Here is a 16,682-nt window from a genome sequence, read left to right as displayed (position 1 = left end):
CCTGCGCGCCCCCAACGAGCCCCGCTGCCCGCTCCTGCCCTTCGCGCCTTCCCCTCACCCCAGCAACCTCGCCGCCCTTCCCGGGGGAGGGGGGAGAGCCCGCCGTCCTGCCGCCAGGTCCTTCCCGCAACTTGGGGGGAACTTGCACGCCCTGGCCTTCTAGGGGCCGTCTGGCGTGTTGGAGGTGTGAGCCCCCAGGTTGCGGCTCTGTAACCACAGCTACTGTGCTTGATGTTGCAGAGAAAAGGAACCTGTTCGTTACGCCAACCTCATGTATGACAGGAGAGTGGTGCGCGGCAACACTTACGCCCTTCAAGTCACACCTGTGGTATGTTTTTTATGTGGATCGTGCTACAGCATTGTAGGAAAGTTATAGGTAGGGCGGGAAAGCTGTTCTTCGTTAATACTTGTAACTGCTGAAGTTGTAATTTTATTTCAAGTATGTCACACAGTCACAGGCTCTCCAGTTAAATTAGCACATGACTTGAGCTTTTCTTTAAGGCACTTAGTTTCACATGACCTTGTGTAGTTCTGATTTTTTTTCCCCATTCAGTACTGGATTATATTTTTCCTGACATTTCCTTAGCGTAATCATCCTAAGAACAAGTCATCACTGCATAATCAGTTATCATATGCAGGGTGTCATCAATGAGAATAGCAGCTCTTGGGAAATTAAGTCTTGTGGTAGACTTAGGCTTATCCTGCTAAGAAGCAGAGCTAAATGGTCCAGCTGTATGCAAAAAGCTGCTTGTGTGGATGCAAAACTATTTTATTTATCTCAATACAGGAGTAAATGTTTGAGTGATACTTTATTTTCAGATAATATTTCTACACAGATAATCTGATCATATAAGAATTTAAAGCAGTCTGTATTTTTAAATGCTACTTTGTGGAAGTAACTTTGTGTTGTTCAGTAGCTGTTTCTTAAAGTGAATTTCATGTATGATCTCTTTAAGAAGTTTGAAACTGATGCTCATTTCAGTCCATAAGCAGTAATGAATTTCAAAGTCAGGATGGGTTTCTTTTGCTTTGTTAGCAATAAAGAACCTCTGATTTTTACCTAGCAAACACTTCTGTTGATAATATGATAACTGAGCTTAAGTCCATTTGACCTTCTTAAAGCTTTACCTAGACATTGTCACTTGTCAGCAAGAACATGCCATTTTAATATCCTTCATCTCAGAAAGCAAAGTTCTGTATACAATATCCACTTCCAAATAACAATTGCTCTTAGTGTGAGATGCCATTAGTACGTGCCTGTAGGCAGCTAGCATACCTTATTAGTTTCATGCCCTACAGTCTTTAAGGTAACTGAAAATTTAGGGTCAGAACCCAGAAAAGTAAATCCGAAATGCTAGATTTGTTGCATTAAAATCAAGCAACCACCTTCATTTTCTTGTAGAGAGAAATTAGTATTGTTTTCAAGTACAGAGTGTATTCTGTTTTGTGGGGTTTTTTTCTTCTTCACCCCTGCACAGAGTACCCAACCCAGTCCCTTTGAGATTCAAAGGCAGAGGGAAGCACGGAAAAGAGCACTGGCTAGAAAGCGCGCAAAAGAGCAAATCCAACCAAGAACACCTGAGCCTGTGGAAGGCAGAGAGCACATTCATGTGCAGACAGGTAAAAGGCTGAATTTTTGAAAATTCATCTGAAAACAAAAACTTGCTGATCTATATTCACTTACTGAATTGATGATGCAGAGTTAAGGTTAGAATCACAAAATTCTAGAACCAGAGGTTCTCTAAATATGTTAATAAACTTGGCTAATTAGTGACATTTTCCCAGAGGCTCTGTTTTTCAGTTTTCAGTGTACATTCATGAACACTAGTGAAGACTTCTTCATTTATTCTTTCATTTTCCAGTATCATCAGAGAAGTTTGGTATATGCTTAAAATTGAGGGATTTTAAAATTTTGCTTAAGAGTGCAGTCACATGTAAGAATAAAGCTACTATTAAAAATTGGGGAACACACCCTAATTTAGAATAGGAAACTGCCCTATTTGTGGGAAAACAATTTTATTTGTAGGAAATCAAAGTTTGTCAGTGGGTTAATCATGACGTGAGTGCAATATTGCCATGCCCTCTGAAAATCATTTCAGATTGGACTGACTTACAAACTGGGAAAACAGCTGTCTTACGTGCTAATCAGACGTGGTCTGTGATTTCTGAATGTTCCCTCTGCCCCAGCCCTGCTGAGCCTCTTACACCACCTCCAATGCACACAGCAGCTTTTCACCATTCAAATACTGTTGGACGCAGAAGGAGGCTCTTCCACAAGTGTGGAAGTCTTGGTCTTGTATCCTTCCCACTGACTACTGCAGATAATTTTAAGTATTCCACAGACATTATTTTCTGAGCCAGGCTATTTATCTCTGCAGTAGGAGACAGACAGTTATAATTCAATTCAAGCCCATGCTGTTATGAATGTGTGGTTACCTCAAGGCTGCTTCTGGTGGGGCCAGAAGTAGAATATAATTCTTTAACAGATCCAGTGTTCTGTTTTGCTGCATACAATGAAGAAAAATGTGGTTTCGATATTACTTGCTAGTAGATAGGCAGTCATTATTCCTTTTTGAAATTGTCCTATCCTGTTGACTCTACCAAGAATTGTTTATGCTGCAATGTGGGATGAAATGGTCTAGGCACTGACTTTTGAAACCTCCTAAGTGAAATGCCCTTTTAGGAATCACTTCCAAAAAGTGCAGCTGACATTACAGAGAACGTGGTATCAGATGGCCTATGTTGAGGTGTCTTTTTTTTTTTTTAAACCTTATACAAGACATTTTATTCCACTCTTTGGATATAATTCACACTGTAGCTTTATCAAAAATAGTTCAGAGAAAATAAAAAGAATCCAACTTTCAGCATTCATTGTATTTCTGTTTCTAGAACTGTATTTGGAAGAGATTAGTGACCGGATAATAGAGGTTGATACAGAGTGTCAAACAGATGCATTTTTGGACAGACCACCCACTCCACTCTTCATACCAGCCAAAACAGGAAAAGATGTGGCCACACAAATAGAAGAAGGAGAGGTATGAAGTCAGGTCCACAAGTGCTGTCAAAACATGTCTCCCATGCAAAACACATTTCTGATGCAAAATTGAGGCAGAAACACAAAGGAACTTATCCTCATAGAACATGCTAAAATAAAGAGTCTCCGATGCCTGACTTGAGGTTAAGTGCAAAATTAAGGAAGGTGCTTTTCCATGTGCACTGGTTCTGCTGCTTTCACCTGAGAACTACAGTGTTGAGAAATGCTCTCCCCTGTAGAAATAATGTCTGGCCGAGAAGGGATTGGGAACACGGAGTTGAGCAGAAATAGGGTCCAGGTGAGGGCTCTGCTTCTCCCTGGCAGCCCCCATAGTGGCTGTGGTAGGGTGTGGGGTGTCTCACTCCAGCCCTCTCCTCCCTTAGCCCCCAGCTGCATTTGTGTTTCTGCCTTAGCTGGCACTGGCCTCCCACCTGCACTTCTCAGCCCTGCCTTCAGCACAAGGGCTTTGTTCATCCTCCTTTTCTGCTTGCCAAGGTGTTAACAGTGATTGTGATCAAGGGTCATTCATCTCTCTTTCCCTGACTCTCGCTCTCAGCTGTTTGACTTTGACGTTGAAGTCAAGCCAATCCTGGAAGTGCTGGTTGGGAAAACAGTTGAGCAAGCTTTGCTGGAAGTCATGGAGGAAGAAGAGCTGGCCCAGCTGTGGGCACATCAGCGTGCCTACGCAGAGCTGCGTAACGCAGAGCTTGCTGAAGTGCAGCGCCTGGAAGAGCAGGACAGGCGATACAGAGAGGAGAAGGTAGGACTTCCGAAGAGCAGAACAGGCCTGTCTGAACGCTCATCAGAAGAGAGAAAACCATTTCCAGTACTGAAAGACAAGCTGTGAAATAAGCTGGATGTGCCCAAAAGGATATTGTCAAGTTTGATATTCCTCAAAACATTTTGGTGCCATACAGCTGCACTCTGCCATTTGCTCTCATGCATCATCACCATGCTGTTGTGTTTATCTTGAGCAGTTGTGCACCAGTGACCTGGTGCACTCAGACACCTGATCAAGAGACCAAACCTAACAGTGTTTTCTTCTGTACCTGGTGCAGCTGTTATTCAAGCCTTTTCATTATAATAAATGCTAAATGAGTAGTCACAGTTCTTGAAAGTAAGAGACACCTCCTAGTCTTTCACTCCCAACGCATGCACTACCGTGTGTGCACACATACCTCTCAAGATCTCCAAGTATTAAGCTGTATTAGTACTATGTAGTAAATAGGAATAACCAGAAATGGCAAGTCTTAATTACTCACAGTTCATCAGCCTCGTATAACTTGGTTTTTTAGTGTTTTCCTGGACCAATTTGAGTTTTAATATTTTCTTACATCAAATAGGATATAATATTGGAAAGATGAAACATTCAGGAAATTCTGACCCAACTTCATCTCATTCCAAGGCCAATAACCAGCTTGATCTGCAATAATAGAGTGTCATGAAATCAATGCATACTAAGATATCAGAGAAGGGTTTCATTTGGCCAGTTGTGAAGCCCTTGTTCTACAGACTTGGCAAAAGCAGAAAAGGTATACCAAAGGAGCATGTTTCCCTCTAGTCCTTGTGGATTTTAGTACTGCATAGATTAAGTACAAGCTTGCTTTCAAGCACTTTTTCATATGAGGAGTTTTTGTAAAAATGAGAGGCTGCAAATACCAGGTAGAGACAGTAAGTGTCTGTACTTTTGCTTATCTTTACTATGTATGACTCTCACACTATGGTCATTCTTCAAAGTCTATATCAAAGGAGTAACAGCTAAAGGCCTGAAAGTTTTACATGCAATACTGCCTTGACAGGAACGTCGCAAACTCCAGCACATGAAAATGCTGCAGAAACAGAAGGAGACTACAGAGAAAATTGCAGCTCGGGCGTTTGCTCAGCGTTACTTGGATGATCTCATTCCCTCTGTCTTTAATAACCTTCGTGAGGGTGGATTTTTTTATGACCCTATAGAAAAAGGTTTGTATTTGTAATTTTTTTTAATATGTGAACTTTGTAGTATAAAGGTCAAAACAACCATAAAACATAGCTTATTGTCATATTATTTAGAATAATGTCATAAGACTTTAGTCATTTACGTTTGTGTAAATGTGTACAAATTGTGTTAATATCTGTGAAAAGATAGTTTCCAAACTCATGTTTTTAACACAGACAAACATTATTGGTCATCTATACAAGTTGTCAAGAATGAGCAAGAGCTGACAGTGTGACAATGAGAAGAGCTGCTTTTGAATTGGAGAGAATTGAGTGGTTAGGTTTGGCAGAGCGAAGAGAGAGATCCAAACTGAAGTAATTGTATTTTGATAGGAGAGGCAAAGAAATCTGTATGTCATCCTGAACCTTTTTAATGTTTATCAGAGAAAAGGAGAAATCTGTTAGTTAGAATTAGGCCCTGAAAATAATTTTGGAGTTGTGTATTGTTGACTCCAAGCTTTTAGAATCAGGAGCATTTCTTGTGGGCTACCTTGCTGCACGCCACTTCTCCAGGCCCTGCACAGGCACACAGACCACAGATAGGGAATGGTTACACTCTCTTCAGAATGAGTCATGGGGCAAGTGCAGAAACTGAGCGTATTTCGCAAACAGTGCAGGCTTTGGGACCATGGTGTAGAAGGAGCATGATTTGAGAAATACATGGGTAAGCAAGAGCTCTTTAGTCAGAGGGAACAAATGTTTCAGCACACCAGAATCCAGACAATTTTGGAAAGCAAGGCAGGAAATGTTAATCTCCTGACTTGTTCAGGATAATTATTTTCATCTCACTAGAACATTACTGTGTATATCATCTGTGCTAGCCCTTCAAGGGTGCCAGACCCCTTTGAAAAACACTGCAGTTGAAACGACTCTGGTCTGGGTCCATAAAGGTGAGGAACCTCAGTAAGAGAGGCAGGAGATAAGAAACCCAACAACACCTGAGAGATTTCATCTGGCTCTTGCAAAGCAAATGTCTTTTGGCAAGGATGTTCAGCCCTTAGTGGTCGTAACAAATGAAAAACAGCCTCAAGATCCTGTCACTCATCCTCAATAAAAAGACATTTTTTCTTTCTTTCTTCCTGCTAACTTCTTACAGATATTGAGACAGAATTCCTTCCATGGCTGATGACAGAAGTGGAAGAAACACTAGAGAGGAAGGTTCTGGGGAGGACAATTCTTGACTGTAAGTTACTAAATCCTGGAATGTAATCTGGGCTACTTGATGGTTTTGATTGTTTTTTCCTCAGTCAGAACAAGTATCGCATTTAAAGGGTCACTGTGGGTTGGTAGGAGGTGTCATTTTAGCAAGAACTCCCAAGTACCCATGGCTTTTGGTGTTGTTTTCTTGGGAGTTTTTTTTACTATATAAAAATATTTTTAATGTTGGAAAACTACTACATACATCTACGTTATTGATTTTCAGCTGAAATCATAGAAGTGTGTTGTGGTTTAAAGCCAGCCAGCAGACAAACACCATGTAGCTGCTCACTCACCCTCCCCTGCCCCGGGGAATGGGAGAGAGGGTTGGAGAGGTGAGGGTAAGGAAACTTGTAGGTTGAGATAAAAACAATTTAATAATTGAAATAAAATAACATAAAAATAATGATAATAATAATAGAAATAATAGAAAACACAAACAAGTAATGTACAATGTGCTTGCTTACCACCTGCTGACCGGTGCCCAGCTCGTTCCTGGCTAGTGATCCCAGAGAAGAGAGAATCCTGAAACCACAATCCTGCAAGCAAGAGTGAACTTCCCAATCAATCCTTATTTATAGATGACGTTATATGATATGGAATATTCCATTGGCCAGTTTGGATCTGTTGCTCTGTTTGTGCTCCCTCCCAGCTGCTTGTGCACCTGCATGCTAGCAGGACGTGGGAAGTTGTAAAGTCCTTGATTTCTTAACAACAACTTAGTAAAAACATCAGTACATTATCAACATTCTTCACATATCAAATTCCCTACTGAATCCAAAACACAACACTATTCTAGCTACTAAGAAGGAAAAAAAATTAGCTCTATCCCACCCATAACCAGCATAAAGTGTCAGTCATGCTGCACTACTGTCTCTCTACTGGCTTTATACAGTTTGAGGTGTGTTGATGCTGGGAGATGCAATACATTTGGCAGGAGCAGAATGGTTGAAGAACAGCAGTTCTTTTCCCTGCTCTAAAGGTTTTATTTCTCATGAGTTACACAGCCGCTGTTGCTGTGCTGTTCTCTGTAGTGTGTCTGATTGTGCCAGTGGGAACAGACAAGTCCATCTTGTCTACAGCCATGTGTACACCACGAAAGTCCCTTAACTTGTTTGTGTAAGCAAGGTGAGATATGGGTAATATGTTCATCCTACAGGAAAGGAGAAGAGAAGGATAATCATAGGCCACGGTTGACTGAGAAGTCACGTGACCAACACTTTTCATCAAAACAAGGGCTTACCTCCTCAGCAGCCAATAATCTTGTCTTTGCTTTTGAAATAGATTAAAACATCATCCGTCTTTGTGGCTAGTTCAAGCTAAGCATTCTGGTTCTTTTATTAGTCAGTCTTCAGAGGCTGTAATTGAAACACCTGAACAATCTAAACTCTGTCTTCTGTAGAAACACAAAATGATGATGAATGTGTGTCCACCATGGCACTTGTAGATCAAACCACTTTTTACAGTTGTGTTACATCTTTCATTCCTATGGTTTTCCTCCTGCTATGATTTTACCTCTAAATTACAATTGTGTCTGTTTCCTTTGAGTTTATTTTTCAGTTTAACAAGGACCCTGAATTTTACTTGTTAAGGTATAATTTGGATAATTACAGCTGGTCTGTTATTTTATCCTATGATATATATGCTGGTATGTACACTGAAGGATCCCTTCTTCATGTATCTCTTCAGGAGGGAAGGAATTTTCTTTTAAGAAAGAAGTATTGTATGTGACTACTGAATAAACATCCCAAGGACAATGTTGCTGCAGGATACACTATTGATGAGAACATCTGTCATATTCCTGTTAAATCGTTCTGTTTAATTTTTTAACCAGATATCGTGGTCTTGCACCGGTTCTAAGATACACAGAGCACCTGAAGCAGGCCAATAAGCAATACCAGCTGTCCATTTTGCTATTTATCCTCTGTATTTCCTGGCTTTTCAACCACCCACTGTTGAGTAAACATCATCTCTGCAAAAGGATCTGCGAATTGCATTCTCCAGGTTTTGTAGTGGCAGACACAGCCTCAGCTTAGTTCTTGGCTTCTTTCCCCTCTTCTGCAGAAGCATAGGAAAAGTCTTTAAGAATCCATATTTGAATCAAGATGCTACTTAAAGGATTTATTTTGTCACTGTCCAGTAAAGGAGCTCTGAACAAAAAGGAAGCACTCTCAGTTTAAGGCAGTTATGTTTGCCCTCTCAGAAATGACCGTTCCTTCTTTTACTTGCTAAAGTCAACCCATGAATTAACAATGAAGCTCTTTTTAGCACCTGTATATTGTCCTATTTTCTGTGTTAAACATCTCTTCTTTCACTGTTGGCTTCTATTTTTCATATTTAAATGATGTATATCAAAGTGACTTGATTTTTTTTGCTGTGCCCGTTGGAAGGGGTATAACATTTAGAAAATTTACAAAGGCTAAGCAGCAAAAATAATAAAGGATAGGTGCTTTACAGCTGCTTTTCAGAAAGATACAATCTTTTGATGACTCCCATAGTTCTGATATTTCCCAGATGCCAAAAACATCACGCTGTGTGCAACCTGCCTAGTGCTTGTTCCTGGTGGGGTGACCTGCTCCAGAATTGAGAAACAAATGTGAGGAAAAGAACAAAAAACTCCAGGTGAACCCTTTCAAATCACTGCTTTCAGTGTAAACGCCTCCTTTGGCTGGAACTGGGCTACAGCATCAGGGAAGTTTTTTCTCATTCAAGTATTGTTTTATTTCTAGTGTTACTTCAGAGTTTTTTCCCTGTTTAAGAAGTTATAGGTCAGTAATATATAAAATAATCTCAAAATATATCTTTTCCTCCATGCTTGTTAATGGTGGCTTTCTCTGTTTCAGCCTTGATTTGTACAGTGGTTGAAAAGCGCTTAGATGCATTTAGCCATCAACCTCTGTCTGATCAGACAGAGGCACCTACTGAAGAGTCCAGGTCAACAGATGCAGCACCCCAGGTGGCTGGTGAGACTGACACTGCTGACCAACCGGTTGCAGAGAAAGAAGAGACTGACCAATCTGTTGCTGAGGAACAGCCTTCACGTCGCATCTCTTTCCAGTTAGAAAAATCAGATCAAGCAGGAACAGAGGATTTGGAAACTGAGAAACAAGCAGGCAAGTCATCAAGTAGATTGAGATGAATGGCTTAGAAAGAAGAAATTAATTCCTATCTATTTACAAGTATTGTGCCCTAGCCATGCTGAAGGATGAACCTAAGCAACAGTAGAACATTAGTGTTTTCCATATGCTGACATTGCTGATTTCAGGCTGTAAGAATCAAGAGAGAGGTTACTAGCGGTCCTGGTTTGAGGTCAGAGGGCAGCTGCGCACCATGCAGCCGCTCGCTCACTCCTTCCCCTCACAACTGGGAAGAAGAAAATACAGCAAAAGGCTTGGGAATCAAGATAAGGATGACTCACCCATTACAGTCACGGGCAAAAGACAGACTTACTAGGGGAAGAAAAAGCACATCAATTTAATTTGAACACTGCCACCACTTAATTTACCAATGAAACAGAGTCGGACAGTGAGAAATACAACCACATCTTAAAAACACCCTTCTCCCACCCTTCCCTTCTTCCCAGGATCAGCTTTACTCTTGATTTCTCTACCTCCTCCACCCCAGTGGCATGGGGGGAGGGGGTGGGGGTTGCTGTCAGTTTGTCACATGTTGTCCTCCTGGGGGTGGAAGGACTCTTCACACTCTTACCCTGCTCCAGCGTGGGGTCCCTCTCATGGGAGACAGTCCTCCACAAACTTTCTCCAGTGTGAGTGCTTCCCACGGGCTGCAGCTCTTCACAAACTGTTCCAGTGTGGGTCCCTCCTGCGTGTTGCAGTCCTCCCAGCAACAACCTGCTCCAGCATGGGCTTCCTTCAGAGTCCTGTCCTTCTTTGGGTACAGCCACCTGCTCTGGGATGGGGTCCTCCATGGGCTGCAGGTCAGCATCTATTCCACCACTAACCTCCATGGCTGCAGGGACACAGCCGGCCCTCCCACCATGGGCTGCAGGGGAGTCAGTGCTCTGGCACACCTCCCCCTCTTCCTTCTTTCTTCCACTGACCTTGGTGTTTGCAGAGGTGTTTCCCTCAAAACTGCTTCTCACGACTTCTACTGCTCCTCTCAAGTTCCCCTTCTTAAATTATCACAGAGGTGCAGCCACTGTCGCTAACTGGCCAGAGATAGGTCTGACTTGGAGCCAGGGGAGCTTTAAGAAGCTTCTCACAGGGGACCACTGCTGTAGCCCCCTTCCCTGCTACCAGAACCCACCACCACACACACAACAAACCCAACACACTCATGCAGTGAGTGGCAGTGAAATTCTATCCCCTGCTACACAATCCAATTCATCAAAAGCCTGGGATGTTTACAGTTGAAAATTAATGCTGTCCCATACCCCTCTGCTAGAAAGTCATGAGAAGGACATTGAGAGCATTCTAATAACCTTTGCATGTGCTTTGGTAATATTCTCAGAATAGAATTTCCATATTTTCCCTATTTTGAAAGGTAGCTACTACAGCACTTGGATAAATTTCTTTTCACACAGTTTAGTCTCCTTTCCGGAGAAACTTAGATGGGCATCTCGGCAGGTAACAGAGTGAAGGCTGTTGTTCTTGAAGGCTTTCTTCGGGTTCAAAGATTTACCTGTCACTGGGAATTTCTGCCAGTGCAAAATCCTCCTCAGCTTCCTGGCTCCTGGAGCAATGGTGAGGGGCTGGAGCCATGCTAATTTTATCTAGAGAAATAAAAAGACTTTCTGACATGATTCATGAGAATTGGAAATGTTACAGCTCACTTTTGGAACACTCTATGTGAGTTTTAAGGATTCCCTATTACTGAATGATTGTTCTATCATGTATTTACAGGAGACTTAGCATAACCTATAGGACTGCTGTGGATCATTCCTGAAGAGATTCAAAGAAATGCTGACTTGAACACTGATTTTAGAATGTTACAAGAAGAAGGTGGTTACTGGAATATTTTGATTTTTGTCACTCCTGTTTTGTGTTTGATTGCTAGAAAATGTACTTGAAGTGTTGAATTATTTTATTTAAATAGGTTGTGGCATTATTATGTATTCTTAAATTATTATAAAATATAATTAACTGTATTTTTACTTCTTTTACTTCATACCCTGCATTTTTACTTCATTAGAATGTACAACTCCTGCATTGTAATAGGTTGTGTTTTTATGGGGGCACACAGCTGCAACACTTTATACTGCACTGGCATTTTTCCATTAATAGCCCCATACTTGAATTTCAGCCCCAGACATGGGCAGGTTGGCAGGGGAGGGGACCCCTCACATGCTGTCAGTCACTGTGAAGCAGAAAACCATGAGCATCTGTAAGGAGGGGAAGGGGGATTTGGGGTAATAGAGTAGCTGTCACCTGTTTGGGGTGATGCCGGCAGGCACGCAGGATGTGTGGCACAGGCCTTGCCGCTGGCAGGGTGGTGCTGGGGCTGGCATGCAGGTGACTGTGGTTGCCACCCCAGCCGAGCCCAGATGCAAGCACCACACCCCTCATACCGCCTCCCCACGGGGATCCCTCCTGCTGCACTTCCCCTCCAAGTCCCCTTTCTTTGGTCAGTGTCCCCAGCAGCAGCTGTCCCTGTCAGGCAGGTAAGGCCGCAGTGTGGCCAGGGGAGGCCCAGGGCTCTGCAGCTCCTGGGTGAGCCTGTGGGTGTGAGGGGGAGCGGAGAGAGGACAGAGGGGGATGGTGCTGCAGGCATTAAAGGGCAGAACAGACAGCTCACCGCGATCCCGCCACAGAGACACATACAAAGACACTGATGTCACCTATTGCACACTCTGTGGTAGTGATGCCCGACTGGACTTCCCTCCTCTGCTAAACCGCAAAGGTGTAGACCTTTTGCAAAATCTACTCGTATTTACAGCATGAGGAGACAACACTTAGGGTCAGCCAACACAGTCTACACTAAGATCACAGACTCAGAATGGTTTGGGCTGAAAGGGACCTTTAAAGTTCATCTAGTCAAACTCCCCTGCCATGAACAGGGACGTCTTTCACCAGGTCAGGTTGCTCAAAGCCCCATCCAGCCTGGCCTTGAACACTTCAGTGATGGGGCATCCACAACTCTGAGTGTTGTGGCTTTCAGGGCTTTCTAACTGCAGCTTGCTGAGTTTTCCATGTCATAGCTCAGCACTGGGCTGAACCCTTTCAAAAAGTCCAGCAGAGCTGTTTCAACTTGTCCTTTGAATGAGACTGGAGGAAACATACATTTTCCTGCCTATATTGAACCATCTTTTTCAGATGATAAGCAACTTGTAACACATCAGTGTGTTGGACCCAGAACACAGGCTTCTGGGTGCTTTCTTCAGTGGAACCATTGCAGACCAGACACGAAGTTCATTTTGGCATTGAACTGTGTCCAGAGGACCACTTGTAGCACCGAGGAGTTGAGCTGGTACCTCTTCTAGTCATTCCCAGGCTGGTACCTGTCAGTAAAAGCTTAACAGTAGCATGTGTGTACAGTGAGGCTTCCTATCTTTGTGTGTTTTATCAAAAGCAGCTGGTTACAATATGACTGTATCCACGTGGTTTCCATCTATTGATTTCTGTGCAAAGCACCAAAGCATTACTCCAACAAACAGCTCAGCAGTTTAGCCCCATGTTTACTTCAACACCTGCTTGAGAAGTAGGAAAGACATTGAGACTTACTGCCTGGCCCTGATTCAGTTTGGGAATCCTCTTGATACTGATGGACCAAACTGGACTCTCCATGTTTCTCCATTGCACACTGACAGACTGGGAGAATTTTAGTGAGGATAAAATTCATGGCTGGTTTGCTGCTGGCAGAAATCACGGGTTTCACAGAGCTACAGAGAGAACAAATAAAAAAATAGGCCTACAAAAGTGTTTGCTTGCTTGCTTATATGCATGTGTTAAACATGAACCTCACGTTATCCATCTTTAATGGCTACAGCCTTGGGAGCCTGCAGAAGCTGTACTGCTTTAACAGCAGCAATGGGCAGCAATGGCCCTGGGGCTTTCACAAAGCCGTGAAGATTTCTGTCTGCCCCCCCTGCAGGAGACACCAATATGGCAGTGTTTATCATAGTGAAATAGTGAACCTATTTCAGTATGGTTTCTCACTGCCACGGTTTCTTTACTGGTACAATCCAGAAGTTAGACATGGCCTAGAGCAGGGGTTCTCAAACTTTCCTTCACCGTGGACACCCTTTAAATACCTTTTGTGGCTGCGGACCAATAAGACTTAATTCAAGATTTAAAGCACTAGACTACATCAAATATTTATTTAAATTTTCTTATGAAGGGTCTTCAGATTTGGAGAGAAGGGGAAATAAGTTAATCTGTTAATGCACACGTTCCTGTTATAATATCTTTACTGCAGTGATTCCATATGATTTTAAAATAATAGCATCGAAACTCTTTTTGCTCAAATGGCCCATTTTATGGTATTTTAATGTGCCAGTTCTGAATTTGATACGAATTTTTACATTAAAATTTGGTGATAAGTTTTTACAATTCTTCTCACCTCCTCCCTTGTTTGTCTGTGTTCAGACACCATATATTTTTGTTTACAGGTCCAGAGCCACCACTTGGAGGAACGTGTGGCCCTAAAGAGGGCTGTTGGGTTAAGAAAATGTCTGTAAGAGAAAAACCTCCTAGTTAAATGGGTGCCACCAACCATACTAGCACTGAGTATACTAGTGTGTCAGGGCAGGTGGGGGCGTGGGGCTTGAGTATGAGAGGAGCATTGAGGGGAGGGGGCTGTGGGCAAAGGTGGTGCAGTGCTTGCCTGGGGCCACAGCAAATGTTTCCGAGCTGGACGTTCCCCACCCCTGCTTTAAGCCTTCGCGGACTCTCTGTGATGACATCGTGGCCCCCCAGGGGTCCACAGATCACAAGTTGAGTACATTTACACTGAAATGGCCTAGAGTACATTTCAGTGGTCCAGCAATGATGCTGCTTTATTGCATTATCACTGTAGTTATAAACTGCCTTATGTCACCTTACTCCTCCTCCTCAGTCCCACCACGAACATTTGTTGCTCAAGTTACCCAGGCCTTGGTTATTAACATATGATAATGTTAGCATACATACATTGTTACTGGCAGTTTAAGTTAATAAATTTGACAGTGAACTGTAGCAGCCGTGGTAGTGGCATATCCCATGCTGCTGACTGCCATGGGATTCATGATTTCTGGCAAAAAATCTGGCTGAGAGGCTGGTACAATAATGCTTGAAACTGCCCCAGAAAGATTAGTTTTATCTGTCATGGTCCTGGCTGGATCTTGCAGCCACTGCTGAGACAACATATGCTGTTAAAAATGACCTAACAGTGGAATTTAACTTAATAGGAATCATGATTCAATCATGCTTTGGCAATTGAACTTTTATCTACTTTAAACACAGCTTTTTGTTAAGATAATCATGTTGGAAAGTGCTCATGTGTATGATGGGTTAGGGAGTACATCCAAAAGATTATTTAATGGGCAAATACCAGCAGGCCAACCGTTACTATTTTAATGGTAATTAATCAATCAAATACATTTGTTTCAAACAGAGTTAATGTAATGCATTATCTACAGCTCCCCAAACCACAACACACTGAATCACAGGATCACTGAAAGGTCTAGCTAGGTCAGAAGGGATCTCTGGATTCTTGGTCAGCTGGCCCAACCTTCTCTAAGAGCAGGGTCCTAGATTGGACTTTGCCTGGCTGGGCTGTAGCACTGCTGAAACGGTTTGGGGCCACCTGGTGGCCTCTGCAAGATGAGCGGTTGGTCAGCAGTGCCCTTTGCAGCCACGAAGGCAAACTGTGCTCCAGGTTGCATCAGCAAGAGCATAACCAACGGGATCAAGGGGTGCCATTATTCCCCCCTATTTGGTACTTGTTGGTGCACACCTGGAGGACCGAGCCCAGCTGTGGTCTTCTCTGGTTCAAAAGAGGCACTGAAAAACTGGAGAGGGTCCCCTGGAGGGCCACGGAGATGGTTAAATGTGGAGAACTTGACATGGGAAGCAAGACTGAAAGGAACTGGGTGTGTTCAGCCTGGAGAAGGCTCAGCTGGATCTGACGGTGGTTTTCCAGCCCTGAAATGGTGATTATGGAGAAGGTGGAAGCATCTCCACAGGATGACCCGTGCCAGGACATGAAGAAACAGCCACAAGCGGGTTCAAGGGAAATGCCAGCCAGAGGTGCTCACAGGCTCCATTTCCTGCGCCCCTCAGCCTGCCAAGGTGCACGTCTGCAACCAGACCCCAAGATAAGGAGGCAACATCGGTACATGGGCAGGAAGCTCTTAATGCCGCGAGGTGCCTTCCTTGGAAGTAATTAACTACCACCGGTGCAGGTCAGCATCTATTCCACCACTAACCTCCATGGCTGCAGGGACACAGCCGGCCCTCCCACCATGGGCTGCAGGGGAGTCAGTGCTCTGGCACACCTCCCCCTCTTCCTTCTTTCTTCCACTGACCTTGGTGTTTGCAGAGGTGTTTCCCTCAAAACTGCTTCTCACGACTTCTACTGCTCCTCTCAAGTTCCCCTTCTTAAATTATCACAGAGGTGCAGCCACTGTCGCTAACTGGCCAGAGATAGGTCTGACTTGGAGCCAGGGGAGCTTTAAGAAGCTTCTCACAGGGGACCACTGCTGTAGCCCCCTTCCCTGCTACCAGAACCCACCACCACACACACAACAAACCCAACACACTCATGCAGTGAGTGGCAGTGAAATTCTATCCCCTGCTACACAATCCAATTCATCAAAAGCCTGGGATGTTTACAGTTGAAAATTAATGCTGTCCCATACCCCTCTGCTAGAAAGTCATGAGAAGGACATTGAGAGCATTCTAATAACCTTTGCATGTGCTTTGGTAATATTCTCAGAATAGAATTTCCATATTTTCCCTATTTTGAAAGGTAGCTACTACAGCACTTGGATAAATTTCTTTTCACACAGTTTAGTCTCCTTTCCGGAGAAACTTAGATGGGCATCTCGGCAGGTAACAGAGTGAAGGCTGTTGTTCTTGAAGGCTTTCTTCGGGTTCAAAGATTTACCTGTCACTGGGAATTTCTGCCAGTGCAAAATCCTCCTCAGCTTCCTGGCTCCTGGAGCAATGGTGAGGGGCTGGAGCCATGCTAATTTTATCTAGAGAAATAAAAAGACTTTCTGACATGATTCATGAGAATTGGAAATGTTACAGCTCACTTTTGGAACACTCTATGTGAGTTTTAAGGATTCCCTATTACTGAATGATTGTTCTATCATGTATTTACAGGAGACTTAGCATAACCTATAGGACTGCTGTGGATCATTCCTGAAGAGATTCAAAGAAATGCTGACTTGAACACTGATTTTAGAATGTTACAAGAAGAAGGTGGTTACTGGAATATTTTGATTTTTGTCACTCCTGTTTTGTGTTTGATTGCTAGAAAATGTACTTGAAGTGTTGAATTATTTTATTTAAATAGGTTGTGGCATTATTAT

The 16,682-nt window shown here is 43.1% G+C and overlaps 1 protein-coding gene across 1 annotated transcript; it reads left to right on the top strand.

Moving 5' to 3' along the window:
- Position 1: 1 nt before the first annotated feature.
- RSPH3 (radial spoke head 3 homolog) lies at positions 2-11,114 on the top strand (the record flags this gene model as incomplete). The annotated part of the gene is made up of 9 exons (XM_026844545.1): positions 2-117; positions 241-328; positions 1,479-1,620; positions 2,890-3,035; positions 3,591-3,794; positions 4,834-4,996; positions 6,108-6,194; positions 9,052-9,321; positions 11,071-11,114. Coding segments are annotated over 9 exons (1,230 nt in total), but the record flags the coding sequence as incomplete, so codon positions are not given.
- Between the last annotated feature and the right edge of the window lie 5,568 nt (positions 11,115-16,682).

Source organism: Athene cunicularia (assembly GCF_003259725.1).
Source record: "Athene cunicularia isolate RWA chromosome 3 unlocalized genomic scaffold, athCun1 chr3_part1, whole genome shotgun sequence".
In the NCBI taxonomy this organism is placed as follows: domain Eukaryota; kingdom Metazoa; phylum Chordata; class Aves; order Strigiformes; family Strigidae; genus Athene; species Athene cunicularia.
This window is presented reverse-complemented; position numbering and strand designations above follow the sequence as displayed.